The sequence below is a fragment of the Zootoca vivipara genome, chromosome 13 (assembly GCF_965207765.1).
Source record: "Zootoca vivipara chromosome 13, rZooViv2.hap1.1, whole genome shotgun sequence".
Lineage (NCBI taxonomy): Eukaryota > Metazoa > Chordata > Lepidosauria > Squamata > Lacertidae > Zootoca > Zootoca vivipara.
Genome location: NC_142596.1, coordinates 53,970,104 through 53,990,735, shown reverse-complemented (window position 1 = coordinate 53,990,735; position 20,632 = coordinate 53,970,104). Strand labels below are relative to the sequence as shown.

General features: G+C 42.1%; 1 protein-coding gene across 1 annotated transcript; it reads right to left on the bottom strand.

Annotated features, from left to right (window-relative positions):
- Positions 1-6,768: 6,768 nt before the first annotated feature.
- LOC148683736 (vomeronasal type-2 receptor 26-like) lies at positions 6,769-19,916 on the bottom strand. Its single transcript, XM_088657277.1, has 7 exons — positions 19,774-19,916; positions 16,657-16,948; positions 14,716-14,757; positions 11,745-12,611; positions 9,943-10,170; positions 8,740-8,866; positions 6,769-7,689 (listed from the first exon to the last, which is right to left on the bottom strand). Exons 1-7 carry the CDS (start codon positions 19,914-19,916, stop codon positions 6,788-6,790), a joined length of 2,601 nt encoding a protein of 866 aa, XP_088513403.1. The 3' UTR covers positions 6,769-6,787.
- Positions 19,917-20,632: the final 716 nt, after the last annotated feature.

Below are 20,632 nucleotides of genomic sequence, written 5' to 3'. Positions count from 1 at the left end.
TAAGACGCACCTGACCATAAGACGCACCTAGTTTTTTAGAGGAGGAAAACAAGGGAAAAAACTTTTCTAGTGAGAGCTGTGGAGAGCGTGTAAGCAGCTCTCCCATTGTTTCCTTTACAGTGAGCTGGGAGGAGGGGCGGAAGGGGCTCCCGCCCGTCCCTCCTCTCACCTTGCTGTAAAGCAAGCAGACCTTGAGGACAGCCTAAGGAAGGAAGGAAGGAAGGAAGGAAGGAAGGAAGGAAGGAAGGAGAGACAGACAGACAGACAGACAAGGATGGAAGGGGTGAAAGAGAGAGAGAGGAAGAGGGAGGAGGGAGGGAAAAGAGAGAGAAGGAAGGCAGGAAGGCAGGAAGGCAGGCAGGCAGGCAGGCAGGCAGGAAGGAAGGAAGGAAGGAAGGAAGGAAGGAAGGAAGGAAGGAAGGAAGGAAGGAAGGAAGGAAGGAAGGAAGGTGTTGTGTATTGAGTCAAAGGATTTTATCTCTGTATTATTATTGTCTGTATTTGCATTAGGATAAAGTAACTGCCTTTTGGTTCCAGAGGGTACAGCTACTATTGGTTCATTTAAGCTGCTGTATTTGGATCCTCTGTCTTATTGGTTCCCTCCAAAAGGCAGCACTGGGATTGCCTGATATTGTTCCCTCCAAAATGTATCCCTTTCTAGCTAGTTCCCTGTCCCTATAAATGTAGCTTTGCTCTCCTCAGACCTCAGTCTGTTTACTTTAATAAAGAGCTGTTACTAGAGAACTGTCTCCAGCATGTTTTGTCAAGAGAGCTGAAATCACAAACCCCACGTCACAACAGAAGGAAGGAAGGAAGGACCTACCAAGCCTGCTCTTCCGAGCGGGGCTTCGCTCCATAAGATAAGACTCACAGACATTTTCCCTTCCTTTTTAGGAGGGAAAAAGTGTGTCTTTGGAGCGAAAAATGTGGTATTTTGTCATCAAAAGTAGGAGAGCAACGTGAGGGACCCAGCAGGTGACAATGACGGCCTAAATGCAGGGGTGCAACTTGAAACATAAGAGACATGTGGTTGTGGCACATGAGAATGGAAAAAAACAGTGAGATCCTGCAATTTAGGAAGTGAGCGACAGAAACAATCTGAAGGTTCAAGTTCTAATCATTACCTGTTTATGGGACAATGGGACATAATATATCAGATTTTTCTTGGGTTTTTACGGTTTACAGCAGTGTGAGGTTCGGGTTCCATGTGAGCAATCTTGGAGCAGTTCCATTCTTGCAGACAGTAAGATGTTCCTGGTGATGGAAGCAGCCAAGGGAAAGGCTCTCTGGGGAATGAAAGGCTGGCAAGGTGTAAGAAGTTCTCTTGAGCTCTTCTCAGTGTGGTTCCTAAGCAAGGGTTCCTAAACTGGGTTCTTGGGAACCTTCCCAGCTCCTTGAACAGAATGCCGGCTCCCAAAGGAATGGTGGTGTAAAAGGAAATTTGGGGGGAAATTGCTCCGTTTCCGTATGGCATGTAGGAGCCTGTAGAGAGCCCGTTGAGTTCCTCTATTGGCTAGTAAGCCTGTTCTTTATTAAAGAAAGATTTGTTGCAACAGGGTCCCCACTCGCCACATGCAGGAGGTTGGAGAACCCAAAACAAAAGGAAGCAGCATTTTTATGCACTTTCATTTACAGGAGAACCTTCCCATTTCCCACCCTGCCAGAACATGTCACAGAAAGGAAGGACAGTGGTACCTCGACTTACGAACGACTCGACAACCGAATTTTTCTGCTTACGAATGGGGGTAATGGCCACGCGCTTACGAATGTCTTGACATCCAGAAAAAACCACGGCGGTTTTAGATAGGGATTTTTTGACTTACGAATTTTTAGATAGGGTTGCTTCGACTTACTAATTTTTCTGTTTCCAATGCATTCCTATGGGAAATCGCATTTCCAATGGCATTTTTCGACTTATGAATTGTTCGACTTACGAAGGTGCCTTTGGAACGGATTAAATTTGTAAGTCGAGGCACCACTGTACATCAGATGAGGTTACAGGTAAGTTTTCATGGAACAAAGATAAGTAATTGTTGTGCAATGGGCAACAAGTGTCTTTTGTTTGCATGTACACAATCACCTAGCGAAGTCACACAGGGAAAGGAAAGGCATGGATGGTTTTCCATCTGGTGCCCGGCTCATCCCAACCCACCAGTCCTGTCACTAATGGCTGCCCATTGTTGTGTTATGGTTGCAGGGACAGACCTGATGGACGTGCCTGTGGCGATTCCTTCAGAGAAGAAAGAAATACCAAGGAGCCGGGCGTTCCCTGTTAGTTCCTGTAGTTGCGATCATACAGCAGACATATTTATGAATGAACTGCCGATTCTTTAGGAATGACTTGCACTGTTTTCTCAATGAACCATTCAATAAGCAGTTGAATTGGTGGATTTTGCCATGGACCCAGTAGGTGGCGTTGCGTATTTGTCAAATTTGTCAAAGCTGACAGATTGCAATGGTTGTGCAGAAAGGATATGTTCTGGTTATTACAGTGGTACCTTGGTACTCAATAACCTTCATTCCTAAATTCCAAAAACCCAGAAATAAGTTTTCTGGTTTTCAAATATTTTTCAGAGCCGAACATCTGATGGGGTTGTCGGCTATTGTTTCCGGGGCGCCTGCAGCAATCATAAGTTTACCTTGGTTTTCGAACATTTCGGAAGTCAAATGGAGTTCTGGAACGGATTAAGTTTGGCGCTTTTGTTTTTGCTATTTATTTTGCATTTTTGTTTCTGAGGCTTTTTCGGTTAATTTGTTTTTGTGTGGAACCCAGTTAATTTGTTCGGTTAATTTGTTTTTGTGTGGAACCCAGTTCTGCTACTAATTGATTGATTGTGTGACTGCGGAAATGGATAAAAAAAACCCATCGAAACAATGACTATAATCGGTGCAGGTAAGAAAAAAAAATTTTTTTTATCATCTACAATACTGTCTTATTTAATTTATAGTACAGTACATTAATTGTTGCTTTCATTTGATGGGTCAATGGTCCCGTTAGATAGTAAACCTCATGTTAAATTGCTGTTTTAGGTGTTTGTTTGTTTGTTTGTTTGTTTTTTAAAGTCTGAAATGGATTAACCTGTTTTGCATTACTTTCTATGGGAAAGTGTGCCTTGGTTTTTGGAGCGTTTGGTTTTGGAATGGACTTTCAGAATGGATTAAGTTTGAGAACCAAGATACCACTTTACTGCTTTTACATTTACTAGTCTAGTTATTACAGTTGCCCTTTCATTAGTTTCATACTTTATAGAGTTACACTTTGCTTTACACAGTTGTGTTTTCCAATAACAGTTACATTTACCTATAGAAGTGGGTTTTGCGTTCCATTTGTATTTGTCCCTTCCCCTACTGGCTGATAAAAACGAGCAAGGAGAGGACACCCAGCTGGGCCGGGAGGGGGAATTAATGTTCAGTATAGGGGTTTGATTGGCTAAAATAGGAATGTTCAAATATATATGGCTGTGTGGTTACAGAAAGCTCCTTTGATTGGTTAAACAGCTAATTCTAGTACGTTCTCTAGTGGTTCTCATGTGGTCGGTTAACATGCCACATGAGAAGCACCAAGTCACAGACTCCATTTGGTGTGAGTGATTTCACTGTGATGACAGAGTGCAGGAAAATGGCTGTGTGGTGAACATAGCTGGAAGAGAAGTCTTGGGATCTTCTCTGGACACTATTGAGAAGAAACACTGTTGTAAGGAGTCCAGGTTCCTGGCTTGATAACACAGTAAGCGTAGGTTGTTAAAAAGAAGAATTTATTGCCAAAACAAACAGATAGCTCTGGACAGCTCTAACAAGGCCGCCAACATTATCACTCAAGATGACCCTTCTGAAGACTTCTTCTGGTTCCTACAGAAGATATTGAACCTTCGCCCCTTACGTCTCTTGTTTTGCTTCCTGTCCAGCAGACCTCCCATTTGCTGACTCTTCAGACTTAATGGATCAGCTCCAACCTCTTCCTGTTCTGAAAGATTGTCTTTGTGTCTGTTCGCCCTTATTTGAGCTCCCTGAAAGCTTTGACTGTGTTCTAGCCCGCTCTCAGTTGTTCCCTTGGCAACTGGCCATTGGCGCTGGCAGCTCTGGCCTCTGCTCAGCCTGCGTCAAATCTAAACCTCTCTGTTCCTGCCCATATTCTGCAGCTGGCTCTCAAGTGCCACTTGGAGCTGGCTCATTCCTGACAACGGTTGATGCTCCTTCTCAAAATGAATAGAGAGAGAGAGAGAGCAGAGCAGCGGTGAATGAGGTCTCTGAAGTGAAACAGAGAGAAGGACGGAAATTGAAAGTGGATTTCTTCAAATAGTTGCATGACCTCTGTCCTCAAGGACAGTCTGAGAGCATATCTGGAAGAAGGAGAGACACAAAATTGGACTTAAAGCAAGAAGCTGTGTATTGCTAAGTGAAGCTGAACCCAAGCTTATATTTTTAGACTGTGTTTCAATATATTATTCCTTTATCATGCCTTCTGCAAGTAAAGCTTCTGAATATTAAAGGAACGTATGAAAAAATCCTTAAAGGGTGTCAGTCTTCCATGGGATTTAGCTTCCAAGCTGCTCAGTATCGCTACTCTGCAAGAATTCAGGCCTCCTTGCGCAAGGGGACGGTCCCTGCCTGCTTAGATGAGGCTGTGATAAGACCACTTCTTAAGAAAACCTCCCTTGATAGATTTAAGGAATGACTGGCCAGTCACTAATCTCCTCTTCTTGGGCAAGGTTCCTGAGCAAGTGGTGATGGACAGAGCCAGGCTCTTTTGCATGAAAACCATTTTCTAGAGCCCTTTCAGTCTGGGTTTAGGCCCAGTTTGGGCATGGAAACTGCTTTTGTGGCCTTCTATGGCAACTTCTGTTAGGAGAGAGGTGGGGTTAATGTCTCCCTGTTAATTCTCCTTGATCTTTCAGAGGTTTTCAATACTATCTATGGGGTCCTCGTGCAGCAGTCTGAGTTGGGGGTGAGCAGCACTGCTTCCTAGTAGCTCCAAGTCCTCCTTGGGTGGCCTTTATCAGAGGGTGATGCTTGGGGAGTCTCACTTGGCCTCAGGGAGCCTTCCATGTGGGGCTTTTCAGGGTTCAAATCTATCCCCAATGTAGTTTAACAACTACATGTGACTTCTGAGGAGGGTTATCTAGAGTTTTGAAGCATGTCTTCAGCAATATGCTGATCACACACAGCTCTACTTCTCCTTTTCACCTGCAAGAGTGGCAGTTTGTGTGGCTGGATTGTTGTCTTGGTAATGGACAGGATGAGAGTCAATCAATCTGAAGCTCAATCCAGATAAGAGTGAGGGAGAATTTGTGGGTGGTTCCTTAGGCCAGATAAAGCCTAACTAATGTTGCCCTTGCTCTGGTCACCTATAGGTTAGATTACAAGGCAAAAACCTTCTCTTCAACCAGGCCTTTGGCTAGTTGACCTCCAGTGCCCTTTCAAATGTGTTGCAGAAGGGGAGATTGTTGGTTTGTTGTTGTTCTTAATTTTATTATGCAGGTTGTGGTTTCAACATTGCAGGTCCATGTGGCGAAGAACCCTGAGATCTATGGGCTTATACGTGAAGGAGCCTCCATCGTTCAGCCTGGACACTGAGTTCCAACTCTGAGAGCCTTCTGGAGGTTCCCTCACTGCATGTCAGACAGCTGTTGGCAACTCCGGGCTGGTTACCCAAGAATGTACAAAGACAAGGGAATGTGTCTTATCATCCTCTTTTTACTGCCCTCTGTGGCCTCCCTCAAACTCCTGTTGTAACTCTAAACTGTCTTCCTCTTCCTCCTCCCTGGAAGGATCAGGCTGGAGAGGCAATCTCCACCATTCCTCCTCTGCCCAGTCCCTGACACTGCGAGAAGTGAGGTTACAGGGAAGCAGGCAGAGGGCCTTCTCGGTAGTGGCTCCTTCCCTGTGGCATGCCCTTCCTTCAGATGCCAAGGAGATGAATAACAATATAACCTTTAGAAGACATCTGAAGGCAGCCCAGGATCGGGAAGCCTTCTAGTATGTGATGTTTTATTATGTTTTTATATATACAGGAAGCCACCAAGAGTGGCTGGGGAAACCCAATCAGTTGGGCAGATAATAATAATAATACAGTGGAACCTCAGTTTATGAACACCTCGGTTTACGAATTTTCGGTTTACGAATGCCGCAGACCCATCTGGAACGGATTAATTCATTTTCCATTACTTTCAATGGGAAAGTTCGCTTCAGTTTATGAACGCTTCAGTTTATGAACAGACTTCCGGAACCAATTACACCCATACTTCGGGTTAAGTACGCTTCAGGTTGAGTACTCCGCAGACCCGTCTGGAGCAGATTAATCCACTTTCCATTACTTTCAGTTTATGAACGCTTCAGTTTATGAACAGACTTCCAGAACCAATTGTGTTCATAAACCGAGGTACCACTATAATAATAATAATAATAATAATAATAATAATAATAATAATAATATATGAAGGGTGGTATACAACTTAAAAAAATAATATTATTAAAAATAATCTGGTTGGCCCTTGTGAGAACAAGATGCTGGACTAAATGTGTCATGGGCCAGATCCAGCAAGTTCTCCTTTATGTTCTTATGTATTACTGTGTTTAGACTTAGATTTTTGGGTAAACCAGTTCAAGCACAGATTGTGAAAAATGCGGTATATAAATAGACAATGACAAGAAAGGGGTGAAAACACTGAGTATGAAAAAGATAAGAATTGGGACACACAAGGGATTTCCTTGGCCGGTTTTATTCCAACAAATGCCTGCATTTTCTAATAATGCAACAATTAAAGGCATCAATGTTGCAAGTTGACTCTTATTTGCTCCTCCGAATCAAGTGGTCTTTGCTGTTCAATTCAGGCCTCAGAATGATTATGTACAATTTGGGGAAGAAGATGCAAGCGAGCAAGCCTGCACTGGAGGCCAAGATGCAGAAGATCTCCACAGCCACCATCTGCTTTCCTTTGGTGCTCAGATAAGAGGGAACAAAGGACAGCCAAACGCTGCAGAACACCAACATGCTGAAAGTGATGAACTTGGCTTCGTTGAAACTGTCTGGCAACTTCCTGGCCAGGAAAGCCATGGTGAAGCTGACAATGGCCAGGAATCCCAGGTACCCCAGGACACAATAAAACATGGTGGCAGAGCCTTCGTTGCATTCCACGATGATTTCCTCCGCCAGAGAGTTCATGTCCACATCTGGGAAGGGAGGAGCCGTGCAGAGCCAAAGAGCACAAATACTGGCCTGAAGTGAGCAGCAAGCCAGAAGGACAGAGTTGGCAAGAGATTTCCCCACCCATTTCCTCATCCTGGATCCGGGTTTGGTGGCCATGAACGCCAGAACCACCGTGATGGTTTTGGCCAAGACACAAGACACCGCAAGGGAGAAGATGATGCCAAAGGCCGTTTGTCGTAAAGAGCAGCTCGCTCGGTGAGGCTGGCCAATGAAGAGCAAGGAGCAGAGGAAGCAGAGCAACAGGGCAAGGAGCAGAGTGTAGGTGAGGTCCCGGTTGTTGGCTTTGACAATGGGAGTGTCCCCGTTCTTAGAGAAGACGCCAAGGATCAAGGCTGTGACCAGAGCAAAGAGCAGAGCTAAGGCAGCTAATGTGAATCCCAAAGGCTCGGCGTAGGAAAGGAAATTTTGCCTCTTGGGAATGCAATGATCTCTGTTGCGGTTTGGAAACTGACCTTCTTGGCATTTGAAACAATAATTCATATCTAAAAAAATAAATAAATCAGATTATTGATATATGAGTTTCCACAACTAGGCAACCTTTCTCTTCAGTCATTTTTCATTATTTGTAATGAAATGGACTCCTCCATCTCCAATGGTATCTCAAATTTCCTTTGAAAGAAATATTGCTTCTGCCCCCAAAACACAATTCTGGGCCATTAATTAGTTGGAAACAAGTATCAGAGAAAAGTGGAAAACAGTAAAATGCAACGGGTATTTTTTCTTCATAAACCATATAGGTGGTATCAATCAAATCACCAGGATTTTAGGAAGCAACGTATTGACTGTTAATATGGGGTCATTGAAAGAGCATACAGTCATCTCTGCTGAAAAGTGAGAAGCCCACTATGATATCTTGGAGGAGCAGAATTTGAGTTCTTGCTCACATGCATTCTATTCCTCCCTATGAGGCATTATGTGCAAAAGGCCTTTGCAACACACAGTTCTCACTTACTAGGTCAAGTAATCTTTGTCCAAAATAATACCTGGGGTTGGGAAAATGTAGTTATTTATAGTTGTAGGAGATTTCACTTCTTTCTGATTGCCTAAGATGCAGGCAGTTTTCATCATTCTGTACTTCATCTGGTGTTAGGGATCAGGAGCATTGGCTGTGGGTGTGCCCCTTAGTTGGAGTCACAATTCTTAGTGGTACACTGTACAAAATAGTAAGGTGAGATTCACTGGATAGTATTCAGGGGCTCAGGGGCTAACCTATAGACATTTGCTCCCTTTTCTGGCTCTCAGCCCTAAAACTATGGGGATGGAGGGTTAGGCAAGTCTTCACTGACTTCGTAACCTGTGGCAGGTGGGGAGCAGGCAGAAAACACTGGACATGATCCATGGCAATTTCCACAGATCTACTTTGTCAAGGTTAAAGTTGTGGCTCTCGTTTGCCCAATTCTCTTTGTCCATCTTCTTTCTTCCAGATCTGAGTGCAACTCCTGTTCTGTTTAGGAGTACTGAACTGTTAATAATGGGAGACTGTTGAAATAGACTAGGCATCATTTTATGAAAGAGCAGATGATGTCTCCTACCTGTTTGATTTGAAATCATCCCATCTGGACATGAAGCACAGTCATAGCAACAAAATGGCAGCCCCTCCTTCTTTTTCCGGCTGTAGCCTGGCTGGCACCGATCATTACACAAACCAAGGGGCAGGACCTGCCCAGAAAGAGGAGAGAAGAGGAAGCTCCCTTTTGCATGGTAAAGAACACAGTTTGAACCAAAGAGAAGAGACCATTTGGCAGACCCGTGTTATTCCAGAAAGGTAGTTTATGCGTGAATAAATTGTAATATAAATATTGGGAGTGAAGCAGAAGGGCGATTCAGTTTTCAACTGTAGAAACATGGTGGATGGAAAGAGGACAGAGAAAGACAACCAATTCTGAAGTTGGCAGAGAAGGTAAGATAGGAAGCAAATACATTAGGGCTGCCATATGTATCTTGAAGAGGGGGGGGCAAGGGCAGCCTGAACCTTTGCCAGACCAGGCCAGGGAAAGAGGTGCACAGCTGTGGGCATGTAGGGCCCCTGCCAGCGCACCCGAGTGCCTCTTTCTACAGCTTGGGCTAGAAGTGAGAGGCTGAGGCGTGCAGAGGAGGCCACACCCCCACCTCAGCCTTTGCCCAAGCCCCTCCCCCAAAAAACCCCTATCCCCGGACATTTCCTTTTAAATATAAAAATCTCCCTGGGTGGGCATGTTGCCCTCTGCAAAGAAAAGGACATGTCCAGGAATACCCAGACGTATGGCAACCCTAAAATACATTAGGCTCAGAGAAACACTGCAAGACCAGAACTCTTCCTTCCAAAGAAATGAGTGACTTATCTTTCCCTTGCCTTGTGAGAATTAAGTCTTGCTTGGTTCTGTGGGCTTTGCCATATGGCATGGCTGGGGCTTCTCCCTGGGGGCTGCCATCTTCCTGGGCAGTCAGTGGAGGGGATGGTCACTTGGTGCCTCCCACCTCTGGCCTCTGGGGGCAGGGGAAGAGGGGCTGGACCCTGCCCGACCCTGCCATACTTTAGAGGGCAATCTGGTATTGCCATTTTATACTTTTATACCAGAACTCTGAAGAAGAAAAGATCTACTTCTCACATCATGAATGATGGTAAAATAAATTTTGCATAATAATAATAATAATAATAATAATAATAATAATAATAATAATAACTCTTTTTATTTATATTCTTAATATTAATTTAAAATATTATCATTTTTTAAAAACCAAGAGTCCACTCCTACCTGATTGAATGCTTTGTGCCATGTGATGGCTTCTTCATCCATGCTGAAGTCGACATAGTGCGAATCCTGTGGTTCTGTCTTTCCTACTTTCACTCGTGAGAAGGTTTGGTTGGGGAAAGTAACCCAGTTAAGGACGTCAAATCCAGCTGCTAATTCCCCATTCTCATCAAAAGACACAAAGTCCCCAGCACTGTTGTTGAAGGAGATACTCCTCAGGAAGGAGGGAACCTAGACAGGATAAAACGAGGCAAAGGAAAAGTATCAATCAATATTTGTCACATATTGGAAAGGAGTCAAAAATGGTGTGGTCCACCTTTGGAGCACATATGGAATTCTGGGAAGTCCACTTGGCCAGGCCCTTAAGTATTTGAGGGTTAGGCTCAGGGGGTTCATGTGCAAAGGCAAAATTGTGCAAAGTCAGGAACCCCTGGAACTGCCCTCCACAAGGCAGAGAGGGGCTTCCAAGGCCTGGGAAGGTTGCAGGAGGACCCTGGGATTGCCCCTAGAGCCCTGTCATGACCTCCCAACAGCCTGGGAAGCAAAGGGGCACCTTCTTTCATGTCTTCTGGGACGCACCCAGTGTCCTTGTGTCTCCTTCTCCGAGGCTAGCATGGAGTACACTGCCTTGCTCACCTGGCTTTTGGGGGGGAAAGCTCCCTCATGCCTCCTTCCCAGAGCCCAGCAAGCAAGGGGGAGGGCTGCACACCCAGGGCCTTCCCTGGACCTTCTGAGAGCCTGGTAAGGGCAGGGGAGAAATAAATAGAGAGCAGGTGATGGTGAGTTTTCACGGCACTCCATTCTTTATTTACTTTCCCCCACCAATATGATGTTGCAATCACATATGTAATGTGAGCATAACTTGTAGGAACACTACAATCAATGAACTTTGCTAGGCACAAGATACAATAATGACCAGATAATTACATTTGAAAATAGCCATATATGTTCCCCTTTGGTGCAGAAACAACTTCTGTCTCTAGAAGATAGTTGATGGTGGTGGACAGAATGGTTGGGCAGTCAGGGGTAGAAACAAACCTAAATGCTGCCCGAGGAAAGTACTGGAGAGGTAAAAACCTACCACCTTTCTGATATTAAGACATCATGAGGCCCAGTTTAACATGCCTCCTTCTTCACCACTCCTGACATATCAGCATCACAAACACATTGACACAAAACATGGAGCTCCTTCCACAACATTGTTGAGTTCGACAAAGAGGTGATCTTTCTGTGTGAGGAAGTGCAGGAGGAGATACTTCCACCTAGAATCATAGAGTTGGAAGGGACCACAAGGGCCATCCGGTCCAACCCCCTGCCAAGCAGGAAACACCATCAAAGCATTCCTGACAGCCTCTGCTTAAAGACCTCCAAAGGAGGAGACTCCACCACACTCCTTGGCAGCAAATTCCTCTGTCGAACAGCTCTTACTGTCAGGAAGTTCTTCCTAATGTTTAGGTAGAATCTTCTTTCTTGTAGTTTGAATCTATTGCTCCATGTCTGATTCTCTAGAGCAGCAGAAAACAACCTTTCACCCTCTTCTATATGACATTCTATATAACCCTAACCCTAACCCCTTTTATATATTTGAACATGGCTATCATATCACCCCTTAACCTTCACCTCTGCAACTTGAAGGCGAAGGACAGGGAATATATTGATTCTGGCTCCAATTTGAAGGCAAGGAAAAGAGGGAAGCACTGAAAATAACATTAGTCTGTTTTCCGTGTGTATTCATTCTGTGGACTCTGTTCATCATCCAATATATTAGCCCCAAGCAAAGATTTATTCTGAATATGAAATCTTACCTGCCAAGGTTGCAGTTTGGGAGGATCGAGCCCACCTCTGCCTGCCATCCTTCTGTGTTTTGGCCTGGATGAGAGAATCTTGTGCAAAGTATATGCAATGGCATAAACCGCATTATAGGTACTGTAACTTTGACCAGTCATGGTCATTTCAAAAATATGCCCAGGAAGGCTCTCCAGACTCTCTTTGCCAGTGCATGTGTCTCTGCTTTCATTGGGGTCATTGGAAACAGAAAATAAGCAGTTGAATGCCAGTTCCCAAAAAGTCTGGAGGAACCCATCTCCATTTGGAGAGTTAGGGTTTAGGGTCTGAAGGAATTCTTGAAATCCCTGGACTTTTTCTGTGTGAATTGCAAAAGACAGGGCACCATCGAAGACTTGAATATCAATATCCCTTTGGATTATATCTGATGAGAAGGCCCATTGGGCTGTCAAAATCCACACTCTGCCTTTAGAATTCTGTGCAATATCTTCAGCTAATGAAGAAAAATAAATCATCAATTTCACAACTGCAGTGGTCTGAGGTTCTGCATATAGAACTAAGACAGTGACATCTGAGTCCATCAGGAAAGAGGACTTAGCCCGGATGAGTTCCAGTGAACTGAAATTATCTAACCCTTGAGTTATGGCTGGTAGTTTTTCATTGAAGGCTGTGCAGACTCCATGTTGGGAAAGCATTGGCACTAAGAATTCCATAAACTTCTCTCCATTCTCATCATCTGATGCAACAAGTCCAACCCACGTCCATTGAAAATGAAGAAGCAGCTTGACAATCCCTGCATATTGATATTTCTCATTGGGCACCGTCCGAAAGAAGGTTTGGAGCTGCAACGCGGTCCTCCTCACTGGAGCTAATGCACAATAAGCAATCTAAGGAAGACATCAATCTCAGAATAATGGGAGAGTTTTAGCAAACGGTTGGGATTCATCCCACATAACTGCCTGAAGTGGAACCCATGAGAATTCATTGAAGGTAAAAATAGATTATTTAGTATTGTATATCAGAGGAATTTGAATGAATGTAATAATAATATCAATATTAGTAATAATAATAATATTAAATATTTATTATTGATACCCTGCCCACTCAGGGTGTCTCCCAACAGAATATTACACAATAAAACATCAAAAATTAAAATCTCCCCTAAACAGGGCTGCCTTCAGATTTATTCTATGCATCAAGTACTGTATTAGAATATAAAACACTGAATCCATTATTCATCAAGGACATCTTTGTCAGGTTTATCATTTACAATGAAGCATGTGGAAAGTGAAATATTTCTCAAGTGATACTGAATCTATGAAGATGAAATGTTCCAATCTTTTGTTCCCTAATGCAACAATATTGTCATTTCTTCCCTGAATAACCCTTTGGATTGACTACTTCAGTTTTGCAGTAGGGTACTAGATAATGTCAACAAAGTTCATGGAAAGCATCAGACATTTGAGGAAAATTCACTTTCTTTTTCTTCTTCTTCATTTGTTGATTATTTTGCATCCCTATCCCCATAGAGTATTATGTTTAGCTTGATTGTATCCACTTGGGAAGGTAACAAAATAAATACTTCATGTTTTCTTATAATTTGTGCCAAAATCTGGTGATTTCCCCCTTTTTCCATTTTTTGTACATATCCCTTTTAAATCTTAACTCAGTCAAAAGTTCTTTAGATAGCCACCCTGGCTTCTTTAGGCACCTTCCATGTTTCCGTCTCATTGGTATTGCCTGAAGTTGTGCTTTTAATATCTCCCTTTTAACAAACTCCCAACCATCATGAACTCCCTTCCCTTTTAGTATTTCTGTCCATGGGATCTCATCCAGCGTTTCCCTAAGTTTTCTGAAGTTGGCTTTCTTAAAGTCTAGGATTTGAGTCTTAGTATGCTTGGTTGCTCCTTTCCACTGAATAATAAACTCCAGAAGAGCATGATCACTCCCACCTAATGATCCTGCCACTTCTACCCCACTAACCAGGTCATCACTATTGGTTAGGACCAGATCTAAAATGGCTGATCCTCTTGTTGCTTCTCCCACTTTCTGGACAATGAAATTGTCTGCAAGGCCAGTGAGGAATCTGTTCGACCTTATGCTCTTGGCTGAGTTTGACATCCAAGAAATATCAGGATAGTTGAAATCCCCCATTACTACTATCTCACTTCCTTTTGAATGCTTGGTCATCTGTTTCAGGAAGGCATCATCTGTGTCCTCAGTTTGGCTTGGGGATCTATAGTAAACTCCCACAATGAGATCACTGTTATTTTTCTCCCCCTTAATTTTGACCCAGATACTCTCAACTTGGCTTTGAAGTTTTAAATCCTGGATCTCTTCACAGGTATACACATCCCTGACATATAACGCTCCTCCTCCTCCTTCCCTGCTCGGTCTATTTCTCTAAAATAGATTGTATCCCTCTATTTCTACATTCTAATCATGAGACTCATCCCACCAGGTTTCAGTGATGCCTATTATGTCGTATTTAGTTTGCTGTACCAAGAGCTCAAGTTCAACTTGTTTATTTCCCATGCTCTGTGCATTAGTATACAGACATTGAAGACCATTGATCATTCCCCCATGTCTCTTATTTAAGGATATTTTCCTCCCACCACTAGGTCTGCATGCTGTTTGCTCCATTTGGTCCTTGACATTTGGATGACCATCTTCAGAACTTGATAGACTCCTACCTTCAGGACCAATAAGAGACACTACTAAGAGACACTTGTCATAAAAGTGCAATTCTTTGTGAAAATAAAATCCAGAAATATACGACATTGGAGAAATTGCTGGAAAATATGTGGATTAGGCAAAACTGTTTACAAAAATGGGAAAAATTAACACTGAAATTCTGATTAATTCTTGTGAGGTCTTATAGAAAGGAGGAAAACACCACTAATATGTGGATTAGGCAAAAATGGGAGAAATGAGATTGGAAACATGAGGAACTGAGAGAAACTGACATTCATAGATAAACATAGCTCAAACCAGCTGGTTGTGAGGGGCCATCACAGTCATTCCTTCAACATCCTTGTGGAACAGAAAAAGGCAAAAAGAGGGGAAGAGGGGAAAATCCATTTGTGGATTTATGTTGATTTCACAATAACCTAATGCATAACTGTTGGTATAATAGACCTTCTCTGTGATCCATTATACTAACAAAAGGATCGAACTTTGGTCCTAGTGATGCTAGCCAAATGATGTCTTTGTCTCTTTGTCGAAAGGCTTAAGAGTAAGCTCAATCTTTTGAATAATTTCAGTAAACTTGTTGATGTGCTCTGTGATTTCTTCTTTAGAATTCATCGTCAGTCTGGTTAATTTACACATCAAGGTTCTGTAGGAGTTCTTAGTACATTCTCCATACATGCGCTCAATATCACTTAAGATTTGAAATGCATCATCTTTACTATTTATTAATGATAGATGCTCTTCGCAAAGTCCACTCAAAATTATGTGCCTGGCTTTGCTGTTCTTGTCTTTCCAAGCTCTTATCTTGGCTAAATCTTCCTCACTTGCTCCTGTAGGCTGCGGTTTCTCTACAGCATCCAAAATGTGTTTAGCATCTAGAAGTGCTATTAAGTGTTGCTTGCAGTGTACAAATTATATTCATTTAGCACAGGCATTCCTAGTTTTGCATCACTACCAAAATTTGCACTAGCCACCTTAGAATTCAAAAATGTGAAAATATTCAAAATTCGAAAATTTGTCAAAATTCTAAAATCAAAATCTCAAAAATCTCAAAATACAAAACAAATCTTCACTGCCTTGGGTCACCGTGAACTCTGAGGAAGGGGAGGGATTGCCTAATCCCCACTGCACAATGGAACAAAGCACTATCCAACGCAATCCTACAAAAATACACAATGCTGGGCCCACTAACCCTTTGTGGGAATGTTCAGGGATGCAGGAGAGGATATATTGTTTGATTATATCCTTTCCTGCATCCCTGAACATTCCCACAATAACTCCACCAGTAGCTGGTGGGGAGGGGTAGCACTGTTTCTCTGCCCTCTTGCAACTGGTGTTGTGCAGCTTCCTGGGAGGAGGATTCCTACTAGTGCATTTACACTGCACCAACCTCTCTCTCTCTCCCTTTCCCTCCCTCCTTGCAGACAAACTGCAGTGACACATGTGACAGGAAATCAGGAAAGCACCAAAGCCCTTCCAACCACGACTGCGAAGCTCCCTGCCCCAAAAGGAGACCATGAATATCAGTGAGAGAACACTTTATTTTTCCAAGTTCGATTTTTTTAAAGCAAAATATGTGCAAAGTAATAAATTTGTGTATCAGTTATGTATTTTTTTTTGCAAACTTCCTTTTTCAGGAAAATGAACGAAGGTAAAAGGAAGTATGGAGAACCAGAAGATAATTATTGTTCCAGAGGCAGTAAAGCTTCACAGCTCACACACTCACTATCTCCTGCTGGGACTACTGCAATACACGCTATGTGGGGCTGCCTTGGAAGATGACTCAGAAAGGACAATTAATCCAGACTGCAGCAGCTAAACTGGTGACTGGGAGTGGGTGCCGAGACTATATAACACCAGTCCTGAAAGACCTACATTGGCTCCCAGTACCTTTCCAAGCACAATTCAAAGTGTTGGTGCTGACCTCTAAAGCCCTAAATGGCCTCAGCCCAGTAGACCTCCATCATTCTGCCTGGACACTGAGGTCCAGTGCAGAGGGCCTTCTCGAAAGTGGCGCCCGCCCTGTGGAACACCTTCCCTTCAGATGTCAAGCAAATAAACAACTATCTGACCTTTAGAAGACATCTGAAGACAGCCCTGTATCAGGAAGTTTTTAATGTTTAATGCTTTACTGTGGTTTGTTTTATTGGTCGAAGCCACCCAGAGTTGTGATGTCAATCCAGTAAGAAGGGTGGCTTATTATTATTATTATTATTATTATTATTATTATTATTATTATACCTGTGGAATCTTGTAGATGCCTAAGATCGTAGTCATGTGAAGGGAGATGTCGGAGTCAAGTGCTCCAATAACAGCCATCATATTTCTTTTCTTGTCACATTCGAAGTTGGGGACAATCCTTTCTGTGCTGGACAGAAGTTTCAGGGTGTTCTGATAAGTCATCCTTGTATTGACGAAGCTATCGTAGAGTTGTAACCCAAAGCTCATATTCGGTACGATGTTAGGGTTCTCATTGATTTCTTTCATGGCAAACACCAGGGAGAGGGTATTCTGGTAGTCCTTCAGTGTTGAACTAATAAAAGAGTTGTACAATTTGTCAGAGGTATTGAGCTCTTCTACCTTTTAAGCACATGGGTGATTTCTTGTCTTTTTCCAGCAGATTCCGAAAGATTAAATAACACAAATAAGCAAAAAAAAAGCACCCATATATGCATTGTGCTTCCTACCTCTTGATAATGGAAATCCATGGCCAGTATTCAGTCAGCTTTAGGAACATAGCATCTAAAAAGCATTCAGTTTTCATGAAAATGATGTATAGTTGGTATTTAACACCATCTAAACTTGCTAAAATGTATAGAACAAGAATTAATGAATGCTGCAAATATAAAGAGAAGGAAAGTACTTTTCACCACATGTAAAGTGGTAAAGGGTTTCTGGGAAATGATATATAATGAGTTAAAGAAAAAGTTTGAAAGCACTTTTTTAAAAAAACCAGAAGCCTTTTTATTAGGTATGGTAGGTGAAGAGATTCTGAGGGAAGATAACAGACTTTATGGAACAACTGTAGCAAGAATTCTTTTAGCCCCAAAATGGAAACAACAAGCAGTACCAAAGAAAGAAGAGGGGCAGACAAAAATGAAGGACTTTGCAGAACTGGTGAAGTTGCCAGGAAGAATCCGTAACCAGCAAGATCAAGTATTCCAAAAAGACTGGGGAAAATATATATGGTATTTGAAAGATCACTGCAAGCAATTAACATCACTAGCAGGGTTGTGTGAAGACTTGTAATGTGAAATTTTCTTCCCTATTTATTTTAATTTTACTTTTAATGTTTTTTGTAATAAGTGGACTTAAAACCAGAAATGCAATGATACAAAGGTTAAATTTGAAAGCCATTAGGCAGAAGGGACGGAAGTTGAAGGGCTCGAGAGAGCAGGGGAAGTACAGTTGATAACAATGATGCGATTGTATACTACTAAATGGAAAACCAATAAAAAATTATTATAAAAAGTAAATTAAAAGTATTCAATTTAATCAGACATAACTAAAAAAGTATAATAATGTATGTAAATACAAAATTACAGTCAAAGCTCTTATTTAAAGACGATGAAGGCAGAATAATTGTGATAAAAGTAACATCCCAAAAAGAGAAAAATTTAATCATAGGAATCTACGCACCAAATGAAAGGAAAGCTGAATTTTACCATAAATTAGAGGCGAAAATGTCAGATTATAGTGATGGGGGGGAATATGAATGAGAGACTTAAATGGAGTAACATCGCTGGAATTAGACAGAACAGTAAGAGAAAAGGAAAACGAAGGAGGAAGATTACTGTATACCTTCCTCCAAATGGTAGAAAATTTTAATCTACAGGATGTGTGGAGAGCTAAAAACCAGAATGAGAAAGAATTTACTCAATATATGGAGTAAAAAAATAACCAGGAAGAATTTATGCAATTTGGGCGTCAAGTAGTTTGTTATTGAATATATATAAAAGCAGAAATTCAACCGAGAACAATCTCTGACTTTAGAAATGAATGTTCAAACAAACTTTTACAAAAGAGCTGGTAACCTTCCTCCTGGGAATACTGGGTCCAGAAATTTCTAAGGAAAAAAGAAGAATATTCCTATATGCTATGGCAGCAGTCAGAATACTGGTCGTCAGAAGATGGAAGGGAGAATCGATACCATCAAAAGAGGAATGGCAGGAGAAATTGTTTGAATACTTAGAACTAGCAACAGGGCCGTCTTGAGCAGGTCGGGCGCCCTGACGCTGAGATCACTCCGGCGCCCCCGCCATCGCAGCGCGCAGCACGACTTCCGCGCGGCTTTGCCGTGCAGTGCCCCCCCTGCCGGCCCAGTGCCCTGGCGCCCCGCGCCACCGGGACTGCACCTAGAGCCAGGCCTGACTAGCAAAACTGTCAGAAACAATTAGGAGACAGAAAAATCAAAGGTATAAAAAGAATGGGGAATTTATAAGGAATATTTATAAGGAATATTTAGTTAATAATTGTCCACAAGTAAAAACCTGGACTTGTTTGATTAAACCTCACAAAATATAAGCTAAAAAAATACAGCTTATTAATAAAGAAAATGAGATAATGAGTTTTGAAATAGTGGTACTAAATGGAAAAAAAGATAGACGATCAAAGAGGAGGGGGGAAGTCTAAGGGAGAAAATGAATTGTGAATTAAGAAGAAACAGAAGTAATATAATTTACATTAGGAATTTAAGGATTTTTGTATTTTTATGTTTATTTTGGTTTCCGATTTGGGTTTTGTATGTATAATTATTATTGTGCAAGAAAATCAATAAAAAAGTATAAATGGTAAAAAGCATTTAATTTTGTGCAGAACATTCACATCTTGCAACACACACATATAAACATTATTTGCTTATCTCTTATGATTAATAGATGAGACAAACTTAGAGGTATTAGTTTCAGTTGGTCTACTCTGCAACGCTTCAGTAAATTCTACCCAATATTGTTTAAATGGTCCAGCTGGGAATATAATCCAGAATCTATGATATTCCTGTCTCACAGCATCTATCGCTGTCAGATTAAATGATGCTGATTGTGAATATGAGGATCAAGTTTTGCTTCGAAGTAAAATCGTCCATCCTTGGTGTGAAAGGAAACACAGAGGGAGGATGGGGATAAAGCATGAGATCAGGTGGGGGGAAAGCAGAAAAGGCAGAAGAAGAAACCTCCAGATGAGGAATAAAGCAATACAGAAGAAGATGCCATGATCAAAATATAAAGAGAAGGAAATGTATTTTAACCCCCGTGCATGGAAAGAAGTCAAATGTTTTCTGATCATGCCATGGAATGTATCGTGTAGTTGTAGCCTATAGCAGCATATAGAAATATATGAAGGATAGAGTGATTTCCTTACAGAAGTTCATCTGTAAACGTCGTGTTTGGATGGTCCTGGAAATCTATGTCTTCAGATAAATAGCCAAAAGTATTAACAATTCCTCCAATGATCAGGTCTCCTCTCTGATAATACTGGTATGGAAGTTGGAAAGGATCCGTCATGGTGCATCTCTCAGAGTCAGTTGGAGGCATCTGGAGCCACAGGAAGAGAAGGAGCAGTAGCAGAAATGCTCCTCTCATCTTGACCAAGAGTTATGCAGAAAGGCATATTTCTTTCTCCTCCATTATAAATTGCATTACCAGAACTTTCATTTAATAGCCCTGGATTACTGTGATTAAGGGAAGGCGCCAAAGATCTGACACATGAAAACCTGTGTGTCCAGAATTTCTCACAGAAGTTCTGAATGACACAGGGTTTATTTAATATATGCTTTTACACTCTGATACTGACTGGGTTCATGGCCTGACATGGGATTTGGCAAGATGGATGATGAAATCCAGCAGTTTGAGATAATTACAGATTCCACAGTTATCTCCGTAGAGCATTGTGCTCTGTAAGACAAAATAATAAGAGCAAAATTGTTGTGTATTGAGTCATAGAATCATAGAATCATAGAGTTGGAAGAGACCACAAGGGCCATCCAGTCCAAGGATTTTATATCTGTATTATTATTGTCTGTATTGCATTAGCTGAGAAAACGAGGAAAGATGCTGTTCTCTCCCGTGTGCTCACTTGGGTGGGGAGGGGGTGGCCAGGTGGTCCGTATGAAGAAAAATTCAGGCCTTATGCGACAAGGCAGCACGAATTGTCCATGCATAAGGGTTGTCTCCTGTGGGGAGATAGGGTGATCATCCCAGCACCACTGAGAAACAGGGTT

Excerpts from the sequence above, each read along its gene's own strand:
- LOC148683736 (XM_088657277.1), bottom strand. The coding sequence starts at position 19,916 with ATGACGGATCCTTTCCAACTTCCATACCAGTATTATCAGAGAGGAGAC. Across the intron at positions 16,949-19,773 it reads ACGTTTACAGATGAACTTCT|TTCAACACTGAAGGACTACC; the intron begins GTAAGGAAATCA and ends CTCTTTTATTAG. Across the intron at positions 10,171-11,744 it reads CCAAACTGCAACCTTGGCAG|GTTCCCTCCTTCCTGAGGAG; the intron begins GTAAGATTTCAT and ends TATCCTGTCTAG.